We start from the raw sequence: 19587 nt of genomic DNA, 5'->3' as shown, positions 1-19587 counted from the left end.
AAGAGAACTTCATCTTAGTGTTTCCAGAAACGTAAAAAAAAATTTAAAAAAAAGCGCTTGTGCAGTTTATCAAAGACATTAAAAAACGAACAAAGACAGAAAAACAAAAATGAAGATATTGAAAAAAAAATTATACTGTACATACCCGATATGGAACAAAGTTTTCACTTTTATAAAATCGCTTAATTTGATCAAGTATTTATTATTTTTTTAAACAGAGGAAAATCAAATTTTAAGGAGATCGATCGTATCTTCGCCATCTTGGCGAATTGGGCGGTCGAGGAAGGAGGCGCCAGGGGAGATAACTCCATCAAAATTTTACGATATTATTTTGAAACATGGACAGAAAAAATACCTAGAGAAATATTTTATTTTATTTATTTTTTTTTTTTTACTTATGTTACAGAATTCCCCTGTCCTTTGTTAATCCCTTTTTCGTTTAAAGGCACGCCCCCTTTTTGTCCGCGGAAATCACCAAGATGGCGACGATACGATTGATCTCATTAAAATTTGATTTTTCTCTGTTTGAAAAAAAAAAAAAAAAAATACTTGATCAAATTCAGTGAAAATTTTTTATGAGAACTTTATAACGAGTACGTACAATATAGTTCTTTTTTCAATATCTCCATTTTTTTTTTAAATGCTGGTAAACTGCGCAAGCACAAAAAAAAAAAAAAAAAAAAAATTTCTTTGGAGTTCCCTATTCAGTCGGCCTGCGTGTCTTCTCCTGTGGCACTGATTTCTTCAATAACAGCGTCAGGTTCAAGCATCGACCAACCACTTCGTCTCAAACGACCGAGAACGATGGACTGTCGTATTGACGGTGATATCCGAGCATTCATCAGAATCTGAACTGGAGTCGGAATTATGAGCCTGGAATACAAAAAGAAAAGATAAATAATTAAGTTTTAAAATTTTTTAGATGAGGACAGAGATCGATAAAGTTGTCACCTTAAAGAAAACAACACTACAGATTTATTTTAAAACTTTTACTGAAAAGATCAATTCAGGTAACTTGATTGTGTAGTAGAGCTGACATCTATTCAATGTAGCCGCCTTTAGCTTCAATCACTGCCTCAATATGGGTCTGGAACTGAAAGTATACCGTTTCTACAAATGTCGGCGGGAGCTCGGCGAATACTCGGCAAATGGCGACGATCAGGCTCGCTTTAGTTTTGTGAGAGGTCATGTTGGTGATGTTCTTGACGTATGACCAAATGAGTAGTTCAGTGGGTTCAGGTCGGGGGAGACAAGTGAGAGAAGGGTACAAAGTCGTAACACTTTTCCTGAAGTCAAGCCTGAGTCGCTTGCGATTTGTGGGCTGACGCCGAGTCCTGCTGCCACACCCTGGGTCTTCCAGCAACCACCTGATTGCAGCAGGTGATTATCACACTCTTCAGCACATCCAGATACACTTTGGTGTTGATTTTCAAGCCGACTTCGAAGATGTGAGGTGGTATGACGAGGCCCTCACTTAAAAGCACACCAAAGACCATAACTATGGCCGGAAACTTTGTTTTCATCATCCTCAGCACATCCCTGTTATTTGTGGCAATCAAGTAATGCATTTTGAGGGTGCTGGCAATGGTCCTGTTGTCATAACTTGGATCAGTAGAGAGCACGAGTTGTACAGCAACACATCTCCGATCTCGCTCGTTGAACGTTGCGTCACTTTCAGACACGAGAGAAGGCTCCTATTGTTCTTGCTGTTTGTACACAACTGGTTAACTAGTAGATGGTCTGCAACAAAAAAAACAAAAACAAAAAAAAAAACAAACAATAAAACTGGTTTTCATCAAACGGAAATGGAATCATGTCTTTTCTAGGGCAACAATTTTATCGTTCCACCCTGCATTATTCATAATTCTTCGGACTACTGTTCTTATCTTGATTGTTATTTCCACAGCGTTTCATGCAAAGTAATCTTCAGTTTGTAACATGGCCGATACACTTTACTTTAGTACGTTACACATGTATATAATCAAATAACATTATAAATAAGTGAAGCATGGATGGTCCCCTGTGAGTGCACAGTGAACGAAGCAAAAAAAAAAAAAAATGACTAAGTTCAGCAATTGCCCCCCCCCCATTTAGCCCCAAAAGTCCCTAGGTGACGTCAAATCCTGGTGAAAAATGAACAAACGGTGCCGTTTAAGGCCTTAACATATGTAAATTTGAGTTCTGCACCATGCAAAAAAAAAAAAAAAAAGAAATGGCTAAGTCCATCATTCGCCCCCCCCCCGCCCCCTCCCATTTAGCCCTAAAAATCCCCAAGACCTTAACATATTTAAATTTGAGTTCAACACTATGCAAAACTGCTAAACAGACATACACAGAAAATTTTGGACAAATATGGTAAAATGGTCCCAAAAATGGAGTGTTTTCATTAGTCCTAAAAGAGCCCCGAGGCACACCAAAGAGTTATCGGCCCAGTCGGTGGGGCATTAGAATACGCCGACTGCCCCCCTGCAGAGGGTAAAAGTCCCTCAATGGTGGTCCTGGATATGACCTTAAACTATATCCAGTGGTGAGGCCCCAGCTTGTGGGCTTTGGGTAGTGTGTAGCCACCCTTTAATTACCATTGCTCCCAGGTTCACTCTGACCCGGATTGGTAGTACCTGTTAGGGTCCCAACTATGGGTTGAATAGAAACTGACATGAAAACAACAAATATATTCTATTAAAAACATTTTTCTTCAAAATCTTTGGATTCAGCATTAAATAACCCGAAAAAGGTTGATATGCCATAAAACAAAAACAACCAACCAACCAAAGAGTTATTGTGAAGTATAGACAAACAAAATTATATAGAAATCAGTTAGTTACAACTTTTCAGAAAGTTTTAAAAAAATCCAAGACATGGATTTTTTTAATAAGCACAAAAGTGTCAATTTTATCCATTTTAACCCAAAAGGCATCCCTAGCGGGGCAACCAGAGTTTTCCCGGAAAATCTGTTGTCACTTTTTTAATCATGTCATGTTTAATGTTTGTTCAAAATTTTAAAAAATTCCAAGGCGTAGTTATTGAGAAAAGTGCGGACAGATGAATGGACATGGGTGAATTTACAGGTTCACTCTCCTTTTGTTGGGGGCCTAATAACACCGTAAGGTGGGGAAAATACCATAACCAGAGACCGGAAAAACATCATATTCCACATCGTAACTCGAAATAAACGTATCTTAGGGCCACCGTATCCTGATGCACTACTATAATTCATAAAAATAAAACTGGAAATAAAAAAACTCTGGACCAGCATTTTTTATTTTTTTTTACCGTTACTTTCGGCACCACTTACCAGATAGATAGATAGCATGTTCTTGTTCCATCAGCCATGACTGGGTAAAAGTCCCAAGTAATTCGCAGTCATATTTTGAGTGGCTTCTGCCAGTATGAATTTTGGAAGCCTTGAACAATACAAAATACAATTGCAAATTACTTCGGACTTCTACCCAGTCCTGGCTGACAGAACAAGAACATGCTACTTCCCATGTATTAAGTTAAGTAGTGTGAATTTTGACAAGAGTTACACTGAGTGCATGATGATAATCCAGATTTGCAAAACAGAATCATTCCCAGGATTGAATGAAATATGGCTGAAAAGGCAGGGGATAACATGTCAAACGGTAGATAAATCAAATACCAACTATGACGAATGACGTCAAGTTTTTGAACTGAGAAAAACTAAACTTTTTTTAAATCAGTCTCTTGGTGGAAGTTATACGAACGAATCACGGCCAATAATGTAAAAATAATCTAAGCAAAATGTTACCACTCATTTCGTTAAGTTATAACGTTTAAGAAGTAAAGAACTAAATACAAAGATATAAGTCTCTCTCTCCTACATCCATTCAAAACCTTCACTGAAAACCCTCAGTGAATGTCTCCTTGTGTCTTTTCGTGCATGAAAGAAGCAAAAACAGTAGCGATTAAGTTAGCTAGTTGAACAGAATGATTTCTGTTGTGAAAATAACACTGAAACCCTTATCCTTGACTGGCTTTCGGGCCTTGATAAGTGGTGACTCTCAAGCAAAAAAAAAAAAAAGAGTTTGAAGAAATATACAAATAATATGGATAACAGATGGTGTTACTTATATACTAACCACATAAACATGCATCAGAGATGAACAGATAAAAATATATTTAAAAAAATTCACTATTGATTATTATATTGTACCCAATATATAGCAGTGATCACAAAAGGTAAAAATAAATAAATAAATGGGGTGTTCCAAAAGTCTGGGGCACTAATATATATATATATATACACACACACACACACACACACACACACACACACACACACACACACACACACACACACACGGTATTCCAAAAGTCTTGAGCACATTTCAAGTCTTCATATCTGCTTAACTATGAATGGTAGTAAGATGAAAGTAGTGCCATTTTAAAGATAAATGCATTAAATTTTTTGGTAAGGCTAAGAGAAAAAAATATGAATTTTCAAAACTCCATGGACTAAGAAAAAATATTTATAGTATTTCTTGTTTTTGAACAATAAATTCTGTAAACTTTTACATTGCATCATAAAATTCCTTTCAACTTTCATGTTCCATCTCGAATATTGAGCACTTTTTTGTTCAGAATAGAATTGTATCTGTAGATATTCATATTTTGATTATATATATATATAAGTGAACATGTCTGTCTGTGTACATTTCCCTATGCAATAACTCTGTCAATTTTTAGTCTACAGACTCGAAATTTGATATACAGGGTACTGAGATTTGGGAAAATCGATGTGATCGGGTTTCGGCCAGAAATTTCGCTGTTAAGGGGTCAAAGTTCAACGATTTGACCTTTGAGAACTCTACCAAACTCCTCCGACAATTTTGGGTCTAAACACTTGAAATTTTAGATATTGTTTCCTTTGACATGGATCTAACTTAATTACTTTATTTGAGCCCAAAACAATAAATGTTAAGGGGTCATAATAGTGGTCAAAGTTTAAAAAATTACCGTTTTTTTTTTTGTTTTTTTTTGCTCAGCATACACCTCCAAACACCTGGGCAACGCCGGGCCGAAATTCTAGTATATATATATATATATATATATATATATATATATATAAACGATTCATAATTTTGAATTAAAAATCAAAGTTTCTTCATCAGCAAAAATAGGAGGGGGAGGGGGAGTTAAAGACACCAGAATAAAACTAGCATTTTAGTCGTGTGCAAGGCAGATTTTCGTTTTTTTTTTATCTCCATAATAAAATTTGTTTCAATTTGAGTCAGTCTATCTTTTGGCATGTTGTTGTATATACTCGTGCTGGTCAAAAAAATAGAACATATGTATAAAATTGTAAAATCATTCCGTTTGGGATAATTTTCGACTTGTAAATTGTACAGGCGAGATATCTTATAATTAAATAACAATTGCAACTATTTTTAATAATTTGAGGAGATGCATATGGCAGACAATGAGTACTTTATTGTCACATTAGAAAAGTCAACGTTTCAATTTAATAGAACATTTTGTCGTTGAGTAATCTTAAACTAAAAATAAAAGCAAATATTGTTTTGTAGAGGCCCAACCAGTTACCCCCCTTAAACATCATGATAGTAGCATGGACTCCTCTTGGAAAGATACCAATGAGGGTGACTTCCCCTGAGTCTGGTTACAAGTTGAAACATTGGAGGCCGCCATTTGCTTTTTGCCAAGTCAGAAAAAAAGAAGCTCTCGCTCTATGTGAGCTTTACATGTTTAAAAAGATTTTGAAAGCGATTTAATAATACTTTATCATTATGGGTCACTCTAAAGACATATCTTTGCCTGAGAAGCAGCGTGTCTTTGATTTGCGGGCAGAAGGAAAGACGCACATGGACATCGCAATCAAGGTAGGATGTTCAAGATCGGTGGTGACCAAAGTGCTCCGGAAAGATACTGAGGGTGTTTCCAACAGCAATCGCAAGAAATGCGGACGAAAGAAAGGCACCACCGAAAGACAAGAGCGGGCACTGGACAAGGTGGCAAAGAAAAGTCGATTCCAATCAACAAGTCACATCACTGAAGCACGGAAACAGGCTTTTGGTGCCGACGTTTTGAGAAACACTACCTACCGAAGGCTCTGGCAACTGGGATACTGAAATTGTATAGCTGCCACGAAACCACTTCTTAACAAGAAGCAGATGTTGAAGAAGCTGCAATGGGCAACTGCTCATCAAACCTGGACTGCAGACGAATGGCGGCGTGTGATCTTTTCAGATGAGTCTCGATTTTGTATCTCCTTCGGCGACCAAGGGCCATGTGTTTGGCGAAGAACCATGGAACGGTATAACCAAGAATGCGTTAAGAAGTCTGTGAAGTTCCCGCAGTCTTGCATGGTTTGGGGCTGTATGAGTGCTAAAGGTGTTGGTAATTTATGCTTCATCAAAGGAACTGTAAACGCAAAAGTGTACCAATATATACTGGAAGCTAATTTACTGCCAGTGTTGGATAACCAGTTTGACAGGGAGGCTACAGACATCATGTTTCAACACGACCTGGCACCGGCACACTCTGCCAAGACTACGTCTTCCTGGCTGCGAGAACGATCAATCCCTGTTCTTGAATGGCCGGCAAACTCGCCAGATTTGAACGTTATTGAAGCCTTGTGGGACCAGATGAAGAGGAAGCTCCGAAAAGAAGAACCTACTACCCTTGCAGCCATGAAGATTGCAATCCAGAACACATGGGATTCAGTTTCTACACATGATTGCGAGAAGCTTGTTGATTCCATGCCCCGGCGAATTGATGCTGTTATCAAGCCAAAAGGTGCTGCTACTAAGTATTGATTAATTTTATTTGTATTCATATTAATAATAAAAAAAAAACTATTTTGTTTACTTACCTGCATTGTTCTATTATTTTGAAACACAAAATATTCAAAAACTGACATTGCAATTAATATGAAAAACAAAAATATGTTGTATAACAACTATTTCAGTTAGTTTAGCATGTAGGGATATTTTAGCACCAATTTCATCTCACAGATTGTCTTCAATAAGAATTTAGCGCCAAAAAACATGATGTTCTATTTTTTTGACCAGCACGAGTGTATATATATATATATATATATATATATATATATATATATATATATATATATATATATTCTGTCAACCTTCTGTCTTATTAGACAATAACGTTCTGTATCTAGTCTGTTGCACTACAGTATTTGCTGTGGCTAAAAAGTCGAAGTCGGAGTTTTCTCTCGGGGTGTAAGTCTTGGTGGATGATAAGGAGAGTCAGGTTTGCCCAGTTACCAGGATTCCCCTCTCGGTGTTGAAGTCAGATAGAAAGGCAAGCCAATACAGCAGGAGCCAGTGCAGCTCCAACAGTTGCAGTGCTTCATCATTTGTCTATCAGGACTTCAAACTGGAGTTTTTGTCAGGGTTTTCTTCCTTAGCTTTTGCCTTTACCAAGGCATTTATATAAATAATATTTTTATTTATATAGACAAATATTACATAGTCGCTACACTGAACATGTTAATGTTTTGGACGACTGGTTGGCAAGAACCAAAAATCCTTGTCAGGTGATGTAATAAAGTTTGTGTGCCAAACAAGATATCTGGTTCTCAAATGGAAGAAATGAAATATTTTTTTTATTTATGAAAATAAAATATTAAAATGCTAAATTTCAACGGGAGGGGTGGTAGTTAAGTGACATTTTAGACTCTAAACACAGAAAGCAGTAGGGTGGAAGAGAACATCAAAACTAAACAGGATTAAGAGGAGGAATAAAAAAGAAAAGAAAAAGAAAACAAAAAAGAAAGAACAGGGAAACAGAAGAAGGAAAAAGGAGTCATCATGATTACATTGCCATAAATAATGGGGGGGGGTTGACCGTTGAAAACATTTGAAATCATCTTTGATTAAGAGTTGGAAGTTAACATGTCAAAAACATGAGTTTTGCCTACCATAGAGGAAATATATAGAAGGAAAGAAAGAAAGAAAAAAAAAAAAGAGGTCGTCGCAAGGGGGAGGGGGACAAAGACAAATTAGCATGTCAGTGTAGCGACTATGTAATATTTGTCTATATAAATAAAAACATATTTTGCTCTTTTTTTATTGAGCACTCTTAATAACCTCATTTTAATTCACAAGTTTTCCCTCTTGAATACCTTTAAGTTGGTGTATATATATATATATATATATATATATATATATATATATTATTTACTATAATAATTATTAAAGACCTACAGACACTAGTGTTTTATCCTTATATATATATATATATATCCATTATTAATATATATATATATATTATTTACTATAATAATTATTAAAGACCTACAGACACTAGTGTTTTATCCTTATATATATATATATATATATATATATATATATATCCATTATTAATATATATATATATATATTATTTACTATAATAATTATTAAAGACCTACAGACACTAGTGTTTTATCCTTATATATATATACATCCATTATTAATATATATATATATATATATATATATATATATGAACAAACGCATTTCCATTTTATAGATGTATGCCACATTTTGAAACATACTTATCCAACTACTATGACTAATGTAGTTTGAAAATATATAGTTATTCGGCCAACAGGAGTTTGAACACACACTAGAACTAGGATCAAGTAACGGATTAGAATAGGGCTGGTTAAGAGTGAGATAGTGACTAATTTTACTAAAGCCATATTTTAACACACCTGATAAGAGGAATGGGGCAATCAAAACTGACCCAACTATCCGTAAATGTGGAGAGGATGACAATACGATACAACACTGTCTTGCCTGCTGTCTACTGCGCAATCGGTGCTGTTTGAAAGATCTTACAGAATACAACAATAATTCAAATGTGTCCAAAAGTTGGAAACTCTTGTACGACCATCTGCTTCGAAAAACATACAAAGAATTAAGAAAAAACAAAAAAACATCTCACCTCAAAAATTCGTTCAGGTGAGAAAGAGACTTGGTTCTTCATCTGCTTCATTTTCATTTCTTTATCGGAAAGCTCATCCGAGACACATCGGGCCAATTCCAACTGTAAGTTCTCAGAACTGTTAGTCGATAAGAGGCCATCAGGCGTGTATCTTGTGGAATGTTCACTGGTGTTCTCCTCTTCGGAAAAAGCTCCTTCAGAACTTAATGTGGAATAGGATTGTCTGGTTCTTGTCTGTCGGATATCATCCTCACTCACTTCTCCTTCTTCTTCAGACCAAGAATCTTCTGAATGCTAGAATTTACAGAAAAAAAGGGTTATGTTATTTCACTTCACAGCTCATGGATTAGACATATATCCTAAACACATGGATTAGACATATATCCTAAACACATGGATTAGACATATATCCTAAACACATGGATTAGACATATATCCTAAACACATGGATTAGACATATATCCTAAACACATGGATTAGACATATATCCTAAACACATGGATTAGACATTTATCCTAAACACATGGATTAGACATTTATCCTAAACACATGGATTAGGCATATATCCTAAACACATGGATTAGGCATATATCCTAAACACATGGATTAGACATACATCCTAAACACATGGATTAGACATATATCCTAAACACATGGATTAGACATACATCCTAAACACATGGATTAGACATACATCCTAAACACATGGATTAGACATACATCCTAAACACATGGATTAGACATACATCCTAAACACATGGATTAGACATACATCCTAAACACATGGATTAGACATACATCCTAAACACATGGATTAGACATACATCCTAAACACATGGATTAGACATACATCCTAAACACATGGATTAGACATACATCCTAAACACATGGATTAGACATACATCCTAAACACATGGATTAGACATACATCCTAAACACATGGATTAGACATATATCCTAAACACATGGATTAGACATATATCCTAAACACATACATCATCAGAACGAAAAGTGAAGGCCACATTTATTAACAGTTGATATTTATGAAAGACGGCATCCATTAAAACAATTCAAACACTTGAGATTTGTATTATTTAATTATTGGAATTTTGAGATGAATAATTTGTACATTTTTATTAATATATTTTTTTCTTTTATTTAAATAGCGGTTTCAATCCTACCCAAGATCTGGCCAGAGGATTAGTTGGCCAAACTATGGTGAGATAACAACAACTATGGAAGGCAGTAATTACTGAAGAAACAGTTGAAGATTCAGCATTCCTATCCCATCTTGGTTAACAACCTGACAAAGGCCAGAGGAATAGTTGACCGAAACGTCGTGGAGCAACAATTATAGAAGATGAGGATAACAGTCCGCAAATAAATAAAAATTTGCATTAAATTTTATCTATATTATGCATCAAACAAAAATCCATGAATTTCAAATTCTTCTTAAGACCCCTTTATTCTTAATCATTGAAAGAGAACATAAATGATGCAAGATTATTCTGTCTGGGGAATTCACTTTACTTATCCTAAGTACGGGTATTCTTCTAGTATAATATCTATATATATTGGACTCTCGCGCTGATTTCGATGTATGAGATTCCAACGACTTATTGTTTAACTTCATTTATGCTTCAACCACAGATGACATTTAAATCCTACAAGAGATTTACAAACGAGTCGACACATAGTACAAGTGTGTGGATTCAGTGATGCGGTCAATGGTATGGATGCTGACCATTTAGCTCTTTCCCTTTTTTCGTGTAGATTCAAACTGTCAGAATGAAAACAGCAAATACCTTCAAGACGAAGTGATATATATATATATATATATATATATATATATATATATATATATGAGAGAGAGAGAGAGAGAAAAAAATATGGATTTTCGGTACTTATGGAATACATTCTGATACAAAACCTATATAAGGACACTGCCAGACACATAAAATATGTTTGTGTGAAATTTCCAAAAAATCGGAGCAGCTAATTAGGAGTCCATAGGAAACGGACTCACATACAGACATGCATTCAAAGTGCCATTATATATAAGTAAAGATAGAGATGTGTGTGTGTGTGTGTGTGTGTGTGCGTGAAATTATATAAACCTAAAAAAAAAAAAATCATTTTGTTGATTAATCAATGTTTCGACTAATTTATCCATCTCGTCAGGAGTTAAATATCAACTTAAAATGATTAAATGAAAGGCTATGATACTAAAGAAAAAATATATTTAAAAAGAATATTTCACTGCCCACACATTAAACATATCTTCTAAACACATCGATTATTAAGACAAAAGGTTAAACCCAAAAATGAGTAATACATTTACTTACAGTTGACAATATTTAAAAGACAATAGCACACATTATACAAAACAATAAACGATTAGTTTCTCGTCTACCTTTAGGAACATCTTTTACTGATGAATTGTGAGTATTTTTATATTGTGGGAGTTTTATGGAAGAGGTATGGCGGTGATGAATTCTTGATCCTCTCTGGCCCCTTTTGGGCACAATCAAAGGGAAACAACTCCATGGTGCTCTGGACCGGTAGATTACCAGAATCGGTTCCCTACAAAGCTATTTACCTATTGTCTTGCAATTAAGCAAAGTTTTTGTTGCGGCCATCATATTATCATATATCAATCTTTGCTTTGTACTTTATTTTATTTTTTTTCATCTTGAATTTTGTAGAAAAAATGCGAAAATTATTTTTACTTGCTTTGTAAGAAGCAATGGATGGCTCTCGTCTTGGGGAGGCTCCATGTTTTGACAAGCTTTTGGGTTTGACCTTTACTCCTGATCTGAAATGGAACATGTACATCAGGTCTGTTGCCAAGGACGCTGGGAAAATGGTGGGATCCTTCTACCGCTCCAGAAGATATCTCACCACTGATGCAATTCTCTATCTGTATAAAAGCCAAGTATGTCCAAGGATGGAGTACTGCTGCCACATCTGGGCAGGAGCTACTAAAAACAGCCTATCCTGCCTTGACAGAGTACAAAATAGACTTTGTAGCTTAGTGGGGGATGCCCTTTTCTCTTTCCCACAGAAGAGATGTTGCAAGCCTGTCTTTGTTGTATCGTTATTTCCATGGCAAGTGCTCGTCTGAGCTCCAATCTCTCGTCCCCCCTCGCCAATCTTTCACGAGAAACACCCATCTGACTGAAACTACTGTCAATAATTTTCCCCACACTTTATCTGTGCCTAAATCCAAACGTAGATTTCATGAGCAGAGCTTCTTTCTCAGAAGTGGACGACTGTGGAACTCTTCCGTTTGCCTGTTTCCCACCTGACTACAACTTGGATGTCTTCAAGTCCAACATAAACAAATACTGCCATACTGCCTTCCTTGCTTATGGAGAGTTGGTTCATGGAGCAAAATTAAATTAAAATTAGCAGGGAGACTTGACGTTGTCCAGGATTGAACGAGAATCAACAAATGTTCCATCCTCCCATATTTTATTGCCATCGAAATCAGTGAAATCACCCATTTTTTAATCAAATCGATTGATTGATTACTCTAGTTAGGGACTCCCTCCACTTCGTAGTGTACCAGGAGGAAGCTTCACATGCCTCTTCAGTGACTTAGTCCACAACACACTGTAGTTTACATTGCACTGTAGAGAATCTACTGCTGATTGTATTAAATTATGTTTATATAATGGCTTGAATTAAAGTTTAAACTGCAAAAGTCAAGTATCATGGTTTAATTGTGTTCTAAACAGAAACATTCATTTCAAACGCGCCCCTGTCCTATCTAAGAACCAACTGTTGATTTTATTTAATTATTTTTACATAAGCACTTGAATTAAAGTTAAACATACGAAAGTCAAGTATCATAGTTCAATTGTGCTCTAAAAAGAAAAAAAATATTTTGAACGTGCCCATCTTAAAAATAATCTACAGTTAATTTTATAGGCTGGGCCCTTCTGCTTGAGTGGTGAGAAAACTTCTCAAATGCACTTGTGATGTTAGGTTGTATAAAAGTGTTAACCTTGGTCAAAATTGAACTTCCTGCTTTGATTGGATTTTTTCGATTATCGATTTTTCGATAATTATCAAATGCATTTTGATACAAAACCTATGTAAGAACACTCTCAGACACATCAAGTACCTTTGTCTGAAATTAAAAAAAAAAAAAAAAAATCGGCCTAGTTTTTCTCTATAGAATAAACTCACGCAAAAAAGACAAGTAACCCGTGTGCGTCAAGTACATTATACACCCATCGAAACGTGTGTAACACTATAATCAGTGAAAACGAAGTTCTCTACTTTCGTGGCATAGCAAAAAAACAAACAAAAAAAAACATCAATAGCAATAAAACAAAAAATACTCAAGTAAGTAAAGTAAGTTTTTGTCCGATCTCTATGTTTAAACTTCCTTCAGTCTTGGCAGACTATGGAATCCCACTGTAAGTTTGCCTGCATGTGTATATTTATATATATATATGTGTGTATATATATTTATAAACAGGCTCTTTCAGTCTTTGGCAGACTATGGATACCCACTGTAAGGTTGCCTGCATGTGAAATTTCTGTGGCAAGAATTGCGCAATCTCCAACCACACGTCTTCTGAGTTTACATTGTTGAATATCAGTGGCAAGTGGAGGTTCAGGACGACTGGAAACAATGCAGAGATAAGCGGAAAGCACATACAGCACCTACAATTCCCAAATGGTCACCCACCTGGTACTAGCCAGGCTCAACATTGCTTAACTTCAGTGACCTAGCAAGAACCGGTGTGTCAATGTGATTATGTCCTATGTGCATATGTGTATATGACATAATCTGTTAGATTACCAAAGTTGAGCCTGATCAATACTAAAATGAGTGACCATTTCAGAATACCAAGTGCTGTACGTGATCTCTGGTGTGGTTAGGGCTTCACAATTTAGCTCGTTTCATCCATTATCTCTCGAAGATGACAAGATAATCCTTGTAGTTTTAACTGACCAATATCTTGTATGTCCGTATAAACCTCAGAAACTACCAAAGATGTCTGCTTTAGAATCAGGTAATACTATTTTTGGTACAATCATCTGTTTGTTAGTCTGTACATCAATATACATTATCACGTTGACACTATGGTTCTCGGTTAGATCATCAAAGTTAATCATTGTTGAGCCTGGTCAGTTCTAAAATGGGTGACTATTCAGGAATACCAAGTGCTGTATGTGCTCTCCGTTCATCTCGGCATTGTTTCCAATTATACTGTAGTTCTCCTTGCTAGTGGAATCAAATTTTACTGACTCGGGGGAGGAGGGGTTAGTGATTGCACAACCTTTGCTTTACAATTTAGCGCATTTGATCTGTTATTCCTCCAGGATGATCAGATGGTTCTCAGCGTTTCGACGGACGAATATCAAACGTGTTTATGCAGATCATCAGCTAAGAAAGTCTTGTTACGAAGTCATCGACAAAATAGGAAGTAAAGTAAACTATGGATGCACAAAGGCAACATGAATTGGTGAATATAGAATAGTTAATAGGATTTCGAGTTACTATTTTTATGAAAACGTTTCGAAAACTGTAATTAACTGTGAATGACTAGTTAGCTACCAGTGCACTTGTATTCTTACCAAATTCTGAAGTCCTCCTAGAATGTTGAAATGTAATGTCATGTATGGAAGCACCTAGCGGAAACAAAAGCAGTAATATTTTATCTATTGATCATATCTAAATTGGATCTGGTGTGTGTGTGTGTGCCATATTTTTTTTTTTTAAAGAAAAATACGACTGATAAGCAATTGTTGTTAAAGTTCTGAAATTTTTAGATGAGGACTGATTGTTTGTATTGTTTTGATTGGACTATTGTTCTCATCTTGAGTGTTATTTGTGCAACGTTTCAGTCAGATTATCCTTCGACCGTCTTCCGGGATGTTGGTTGTTGTTTGGAAAAGAAAGGAGAAAGGTTACTGGCTCTGTAGATATTTTCGTATTCAATGAGTTAGTTTCTATTTTATGGTTATAGTTTCGAATTTGTGAAAAAATTGGTTGATAAAGGGGGAACCGAAACATTGCACAAATAACACTCAAGATGAGAACAATTGTCCAATCAATACAAGTAATATGAACAATTGTTGTGTTTTGCAAAATAATTAGTTGAAACAGTTCATAAAAAATGTGTGCTTATCTTACAAAATGTGAACAATTCTTACACCAATGCACACTCGTAATGTTAGAAACTAAATAAAACAAAAGCAGTATTATTTATCTGTTGATCGTATCTCAAGAGTATGTGATGCACGTCAGATTTTATGAAAGAAAATAAAGCAGAAAAAATATGATTAATAAACAATAATTGTGTACGGTTGGCTAAATAATAAATAAAATAATAAAAAAAAAATGTGTCAATCTTATATGATGCGAAAGATTATGGTAAACGTTAAAAGTGGCGGTCAAAGAAAAATGCAAGCAAAATTCTATAAAGGCTACAAATGAGGCGCCTTCAATAATTTTCCAGACATTTTCGTACAAGCATTTAAATTATCGTAGACTCTTAAAAATTTAGTATATTGTTTTCGTTATATATTACTAAACAAGGAATCTTTTCCATTTAAAACTAATTTAGTATTATGCACTTAAAATTGAGAAAACCATGCTTGAAAGGTATCAACATTATATGAATAAGCCGAAAAACAAAATGGCGATTAAATTTTACCTGATGTCATGTTTATCTAAAAACATGTTTTTCACAATTTTACATGCATAATACTAAATGGATTTTAAATGGATTTCTTATTCATTAATAATAGCGAGACCTGTGGAAATTCCACAGGAGACTCATATGTAATAATTGATGTTGGCATTCTGTAGATATTCAGCATAAATGGAAATACTCTGATATTATTGTAGCTCTTTTGTTAAAACTGAAAAAGTATTTATATAAGCTAGCACGAACACCAGGCGTAGCCCAGTCATAAAGTACACTTAAATATGATATTTTAATTCTTGCAAATTTTGTATATATTATTATCATAGAGTTAATGTTTTATCGATTTTTATGTTACAAAGTTTTGATTTCAAAAATAAAAAAATATGTCCATTTGACATGGGTGCATCAGCTTAAATTGAAACCGAAACCAAAACTTATGAAAAAAATATAACTTGTGTTCCTTCAAATATAATCGAAATCGAAACCAAAACTTATGAAGAATTCTTGGTAAAAATATTTATCACAAGAAATGGGAGTCCATAACAATTAAATGACAGTCACTCGGATGTAAGCGTGACACACAAAATAAATAACACACACTATTCTATTAATATATAGATATAATAAAAAATAATGACATAAAATCATTTGTAGCCTATAAAGAATTATTTCTTGCATTCTTCTCTGACCATGAAAAAACATTTATAAATAACTGGGGGGGGGGGGGGCTTAGCCCGGTCGTAAAATACGCTTAAATATTATATTTTAATTTGTCCAGATTTCGTATATATTATTATAGAGTCATGATTTCAAAAGTAAAAACAACGCCCCATTAGCCTCCTCCCACTTTTCGCCAAAATATTTGAGACCATAATTAACCATGCTCTAGTCCGGCACCTTACAGATGCTAAACTTCTGACTGACAAACAAAATGGATTTAGACAAGCCCGTTCCACAGCTGACATCCTCACTGTAATCTCTGAACGTATATACCATTCACTGGACAAAGCGGGGGAGGGCAGAGCGGTAGCTCTAGATATATCTAAGGCTTTTGACAGGGTATGGCATGAGGGTCTCCTCAGGAAAATTAGATCATACGGTATCACTGGTAGAATACTTAGCATAATTAAATCCCTTGACAAACCCGACAGGCAGCTAAATCCCACCCCCACACTAGAGATCCCTAGATGTAAAAGATCTTTCTACTCCAGTAGCTTCTTCCCCAGAACCGCTAGACTCTGGAATTCCATTCCAGGTCCCTGCTTCCCTAACTGTACTGACATGCAGAAGTTCAAGTGTAACGTGAACCGGCATCTTGCTGCCCAAATCCCAACATAGTGCCCCAGTAGTTGTTGCCCCTGATAGTAGCCCCCTACACCAAAGTGGCAATGTGCCTTGTTTGGGGTGAAAATGTAATTTAAAAAAAAAAAAAAAAAAAAAAAAAAATTTGGATGCCATCAGCTAAAATCAAAACCTAAAGCAAAACTGTAGCATTCAAAGCTGGTGACGTTACCACTGTACCAATGTGACATGTATATGAATTGATTAAAATTAAAAATAAACCAAGATGAATGTACAAAACGTATAACGATTTTTTTTTTTCAATTTTGACCCATTTTTGACCCTTTAAAAACCATTTTAACCTGCTAAAGATCCATAAAAGAATGGTCCATAAAAGAAAGATCCATAAAAGAATGGTCCATAAAAAATCCAATCATTTGAGGCCACTAGTGCCGCTCTTTGACTTTTAGTTTCGGAAGAAATAAAGTTTGAAAAAATGGAGACAGACAAACATATAGCCTTTTATATATTAGATTTTCCTAATAATTCTTCAAAACTTTAGAAAATTTCAGAATTTAATCTCTATTTTCTCTCTCAGTAATTTTCAGTATTTATAAGTTTAAATATTTTTGTAGAAAACACATGCCTAAAGTTTGTTTCCTTCTTCTGCCTCTTCTAATTTAATCGTCCTATCCACGAAGTTTGCAACTATTTTCTAGATTTGACCTTTGCATCTTACTAACTTTTATTCACCTTAAATATTGCCTCGTTATCGATTCGCCAGTTACTTAGACCATCCATACTTCCCTCTAAGCATTCTCACTTGGCCTTTAGTGACAGAAGATGGATACATGTGGCAAGTCTGTGTGTACGAAGAGGAGCCAAATTTGAATACGTATTCCCCGCCTAGGTGTGGAACGCGCAGTTCTGTGAAGTAAAATTAAACAAGTAGCCTCTCAGCTAGCTGAGTGTGTGTTCCATCCCTCCACGATTAGGAAGCCTCCAAGATCCCCATCCCCTCTTACTTGCAATTTTTGTTTTCACCACTTCCTCTAAATTTTACCCATCTTAGAGAGAAAGAAATACAAACTAACCCCCACCCCTTACCCACAAAATTTTCTTTTCTCCATTCACCCCCATCTAGAGGGTATCCCCACCTAGAGACTGACCCGCAGAAGCGAGGTTCCTTTTATAAACCTAGTGGAACGGGCAGTCTATCAACTAGATGGGGTTGTGAGGGTCCTACTAATCACCTTTTGTTTTTTCTCCCCCCCCCCGCCCTCGACACAAATGAATTATTGTACCATTTTATTGTTATCTTTTGTTTTTACACGGCAATAAAAAATGTTTTAAAAATTGGGAGTGAAGTAGGACGTCCCCCAATATGAAAGGGTGAATGCGGTATTATGGTGAAAGAAGATACTAGCTGGGAGAAACTTTTGATTTTGTTTAGTTCTGGAGTGACAAGGATGACAAACGACCTCCACAATCCCCCCTTTTGAGTTGGCCATGTGCATAAGTTTTTTGTTCATCGTTGATTTTGACTGTATTTTTAACATGAATAAAAGATTTAATATCTCAAAGTGTAGTATCTGTCCTTCAGATGCTGCACTCCCATTTCTTGTTCTCTTTCGGTGGAGGATCAGTCCTTCACGACTGAGACAATTTTTTTATTTTTGTACCTTTTCTCTACGTTAAAAAACGACCCTGGTGTCTAACTCTGTCCTGTGGAGAGGCGTAGTAAATAGGTACAATATTATCAGAGCGTCTCCATTTACACTGAGTATCTATGGAATGCCCTCTAAGCATTCTCACTGTCCTTTTCAGTTCCTTCAACAGTATTTTGTGTATTTTTTTTTAGTTTTAACTCATTTTCCCAAACTTACTGTGTTCACCAGAGAGTGCCCCGCCATTTGCAATTTTCAAATACATCGGTAAACACTAAGTTTTTCGAGCTGAGTAAACATGTTACATTAAATAAAAACGCTAAAAAATTATCCAGTTAAGTAGAAAAATAACTTATTTTGCCTTTGATAACATTTATTTGTTATATATTTGTTTTTTGATAACTTTTTCGAATCTGTCTGTATAGTAATACAAACCTTGAAAAATTCCCCATAATATTCTAATTAGTGTAAATTACTAGAATTTATGATATACATAACCCTCTCATCTAATTTCTAAATTAGATTCCAATCTACAGTAAACTTAAAAGTTTTGTATACAACATCAAATTGTCTTAAACCGCCTCTTTTAATCATCGCCCTAACCGATTATTATTTATTTTTTTTATTAAACTTTGGATCATTATATAATGTATATAATTTCTTAACTGTTAATTTTGTACGCTTAATTTCTTAACTGTTAATTTTGTACGCTTAATTTCTTAACTGTTAATTTTGTACGCTTAATTTCTTAACTGTTAATTTTGTACGCTTAATTTCTTAACTGTTAATTTTGTACGCTTAATTTCTTAACTGTTAATTTTGTACGCTTAATTTCTTAACTGTTAATTTTGTACGCTTAATTTCTTAACTGTTAATTTTGTACGCTTAATTTCTTAACTGTTAATTTTGTACGCTTAATTTCTTAACTGTTAATTTTGTACGCTTAATTTCTTAACTGTTAATAATCCCTTATCTGAAATATAGTTTATCTAAGTAAATACTATTTTCCTCTTAATATCCTGATTCTCATTGATATA

General features: G+C 35.0%; 1 protein-coding gene across 6 annotated transcripts in view; it reads right to left on the bottom strand.

Annotated features, from left to right (window-relative positions):
* Window positions 1-431: 431 nt before the first annotated feature.
* LOC145247521 (mitogen-activated protein kinase kinase kinase 13-like) overlaps window positions 432-19587 on the bottom strand; it is a 280001-nt gene continuing 260845 nt past the window's right edge. For all 6 annotated transcript variants that reach the window (XM_080109342.1, XM_080109340.1, XM_080109343.1 and 3 more), the window contains 2 exons: window positions 8932-9225; window positions 432-873 (listed from right to left, as the gene is read on the bottom strand). In XM_080109342.1, coding sequence (XP_079965468.1) covers window positions 763-873; window positions 8932-9225 — 405 coding nt within the window. In that variant the 3' untranslated portion in view covers window positions 432-762. The remainder of the gene's footprint in view (window positions 874-8931; window positions 9226-19587) is intronic.

Source organism: Euprymna scolopes, chromosome 25, assembly GCF_053919585.1.
Source record: "Euprymna scolopes isolate OS-2025 chromosome 25, ASM5391958v1, whole genome shotgun sequence".
NCBI lineage: Eukaryota > Metazoa > Mollusca > Cephalopoda > Sepiida > Sepiolidae > Euprymna > Euprymna scolopes.
This window is presented reverse-complemented; position numbering and strand designations above follow the sequence as displayed.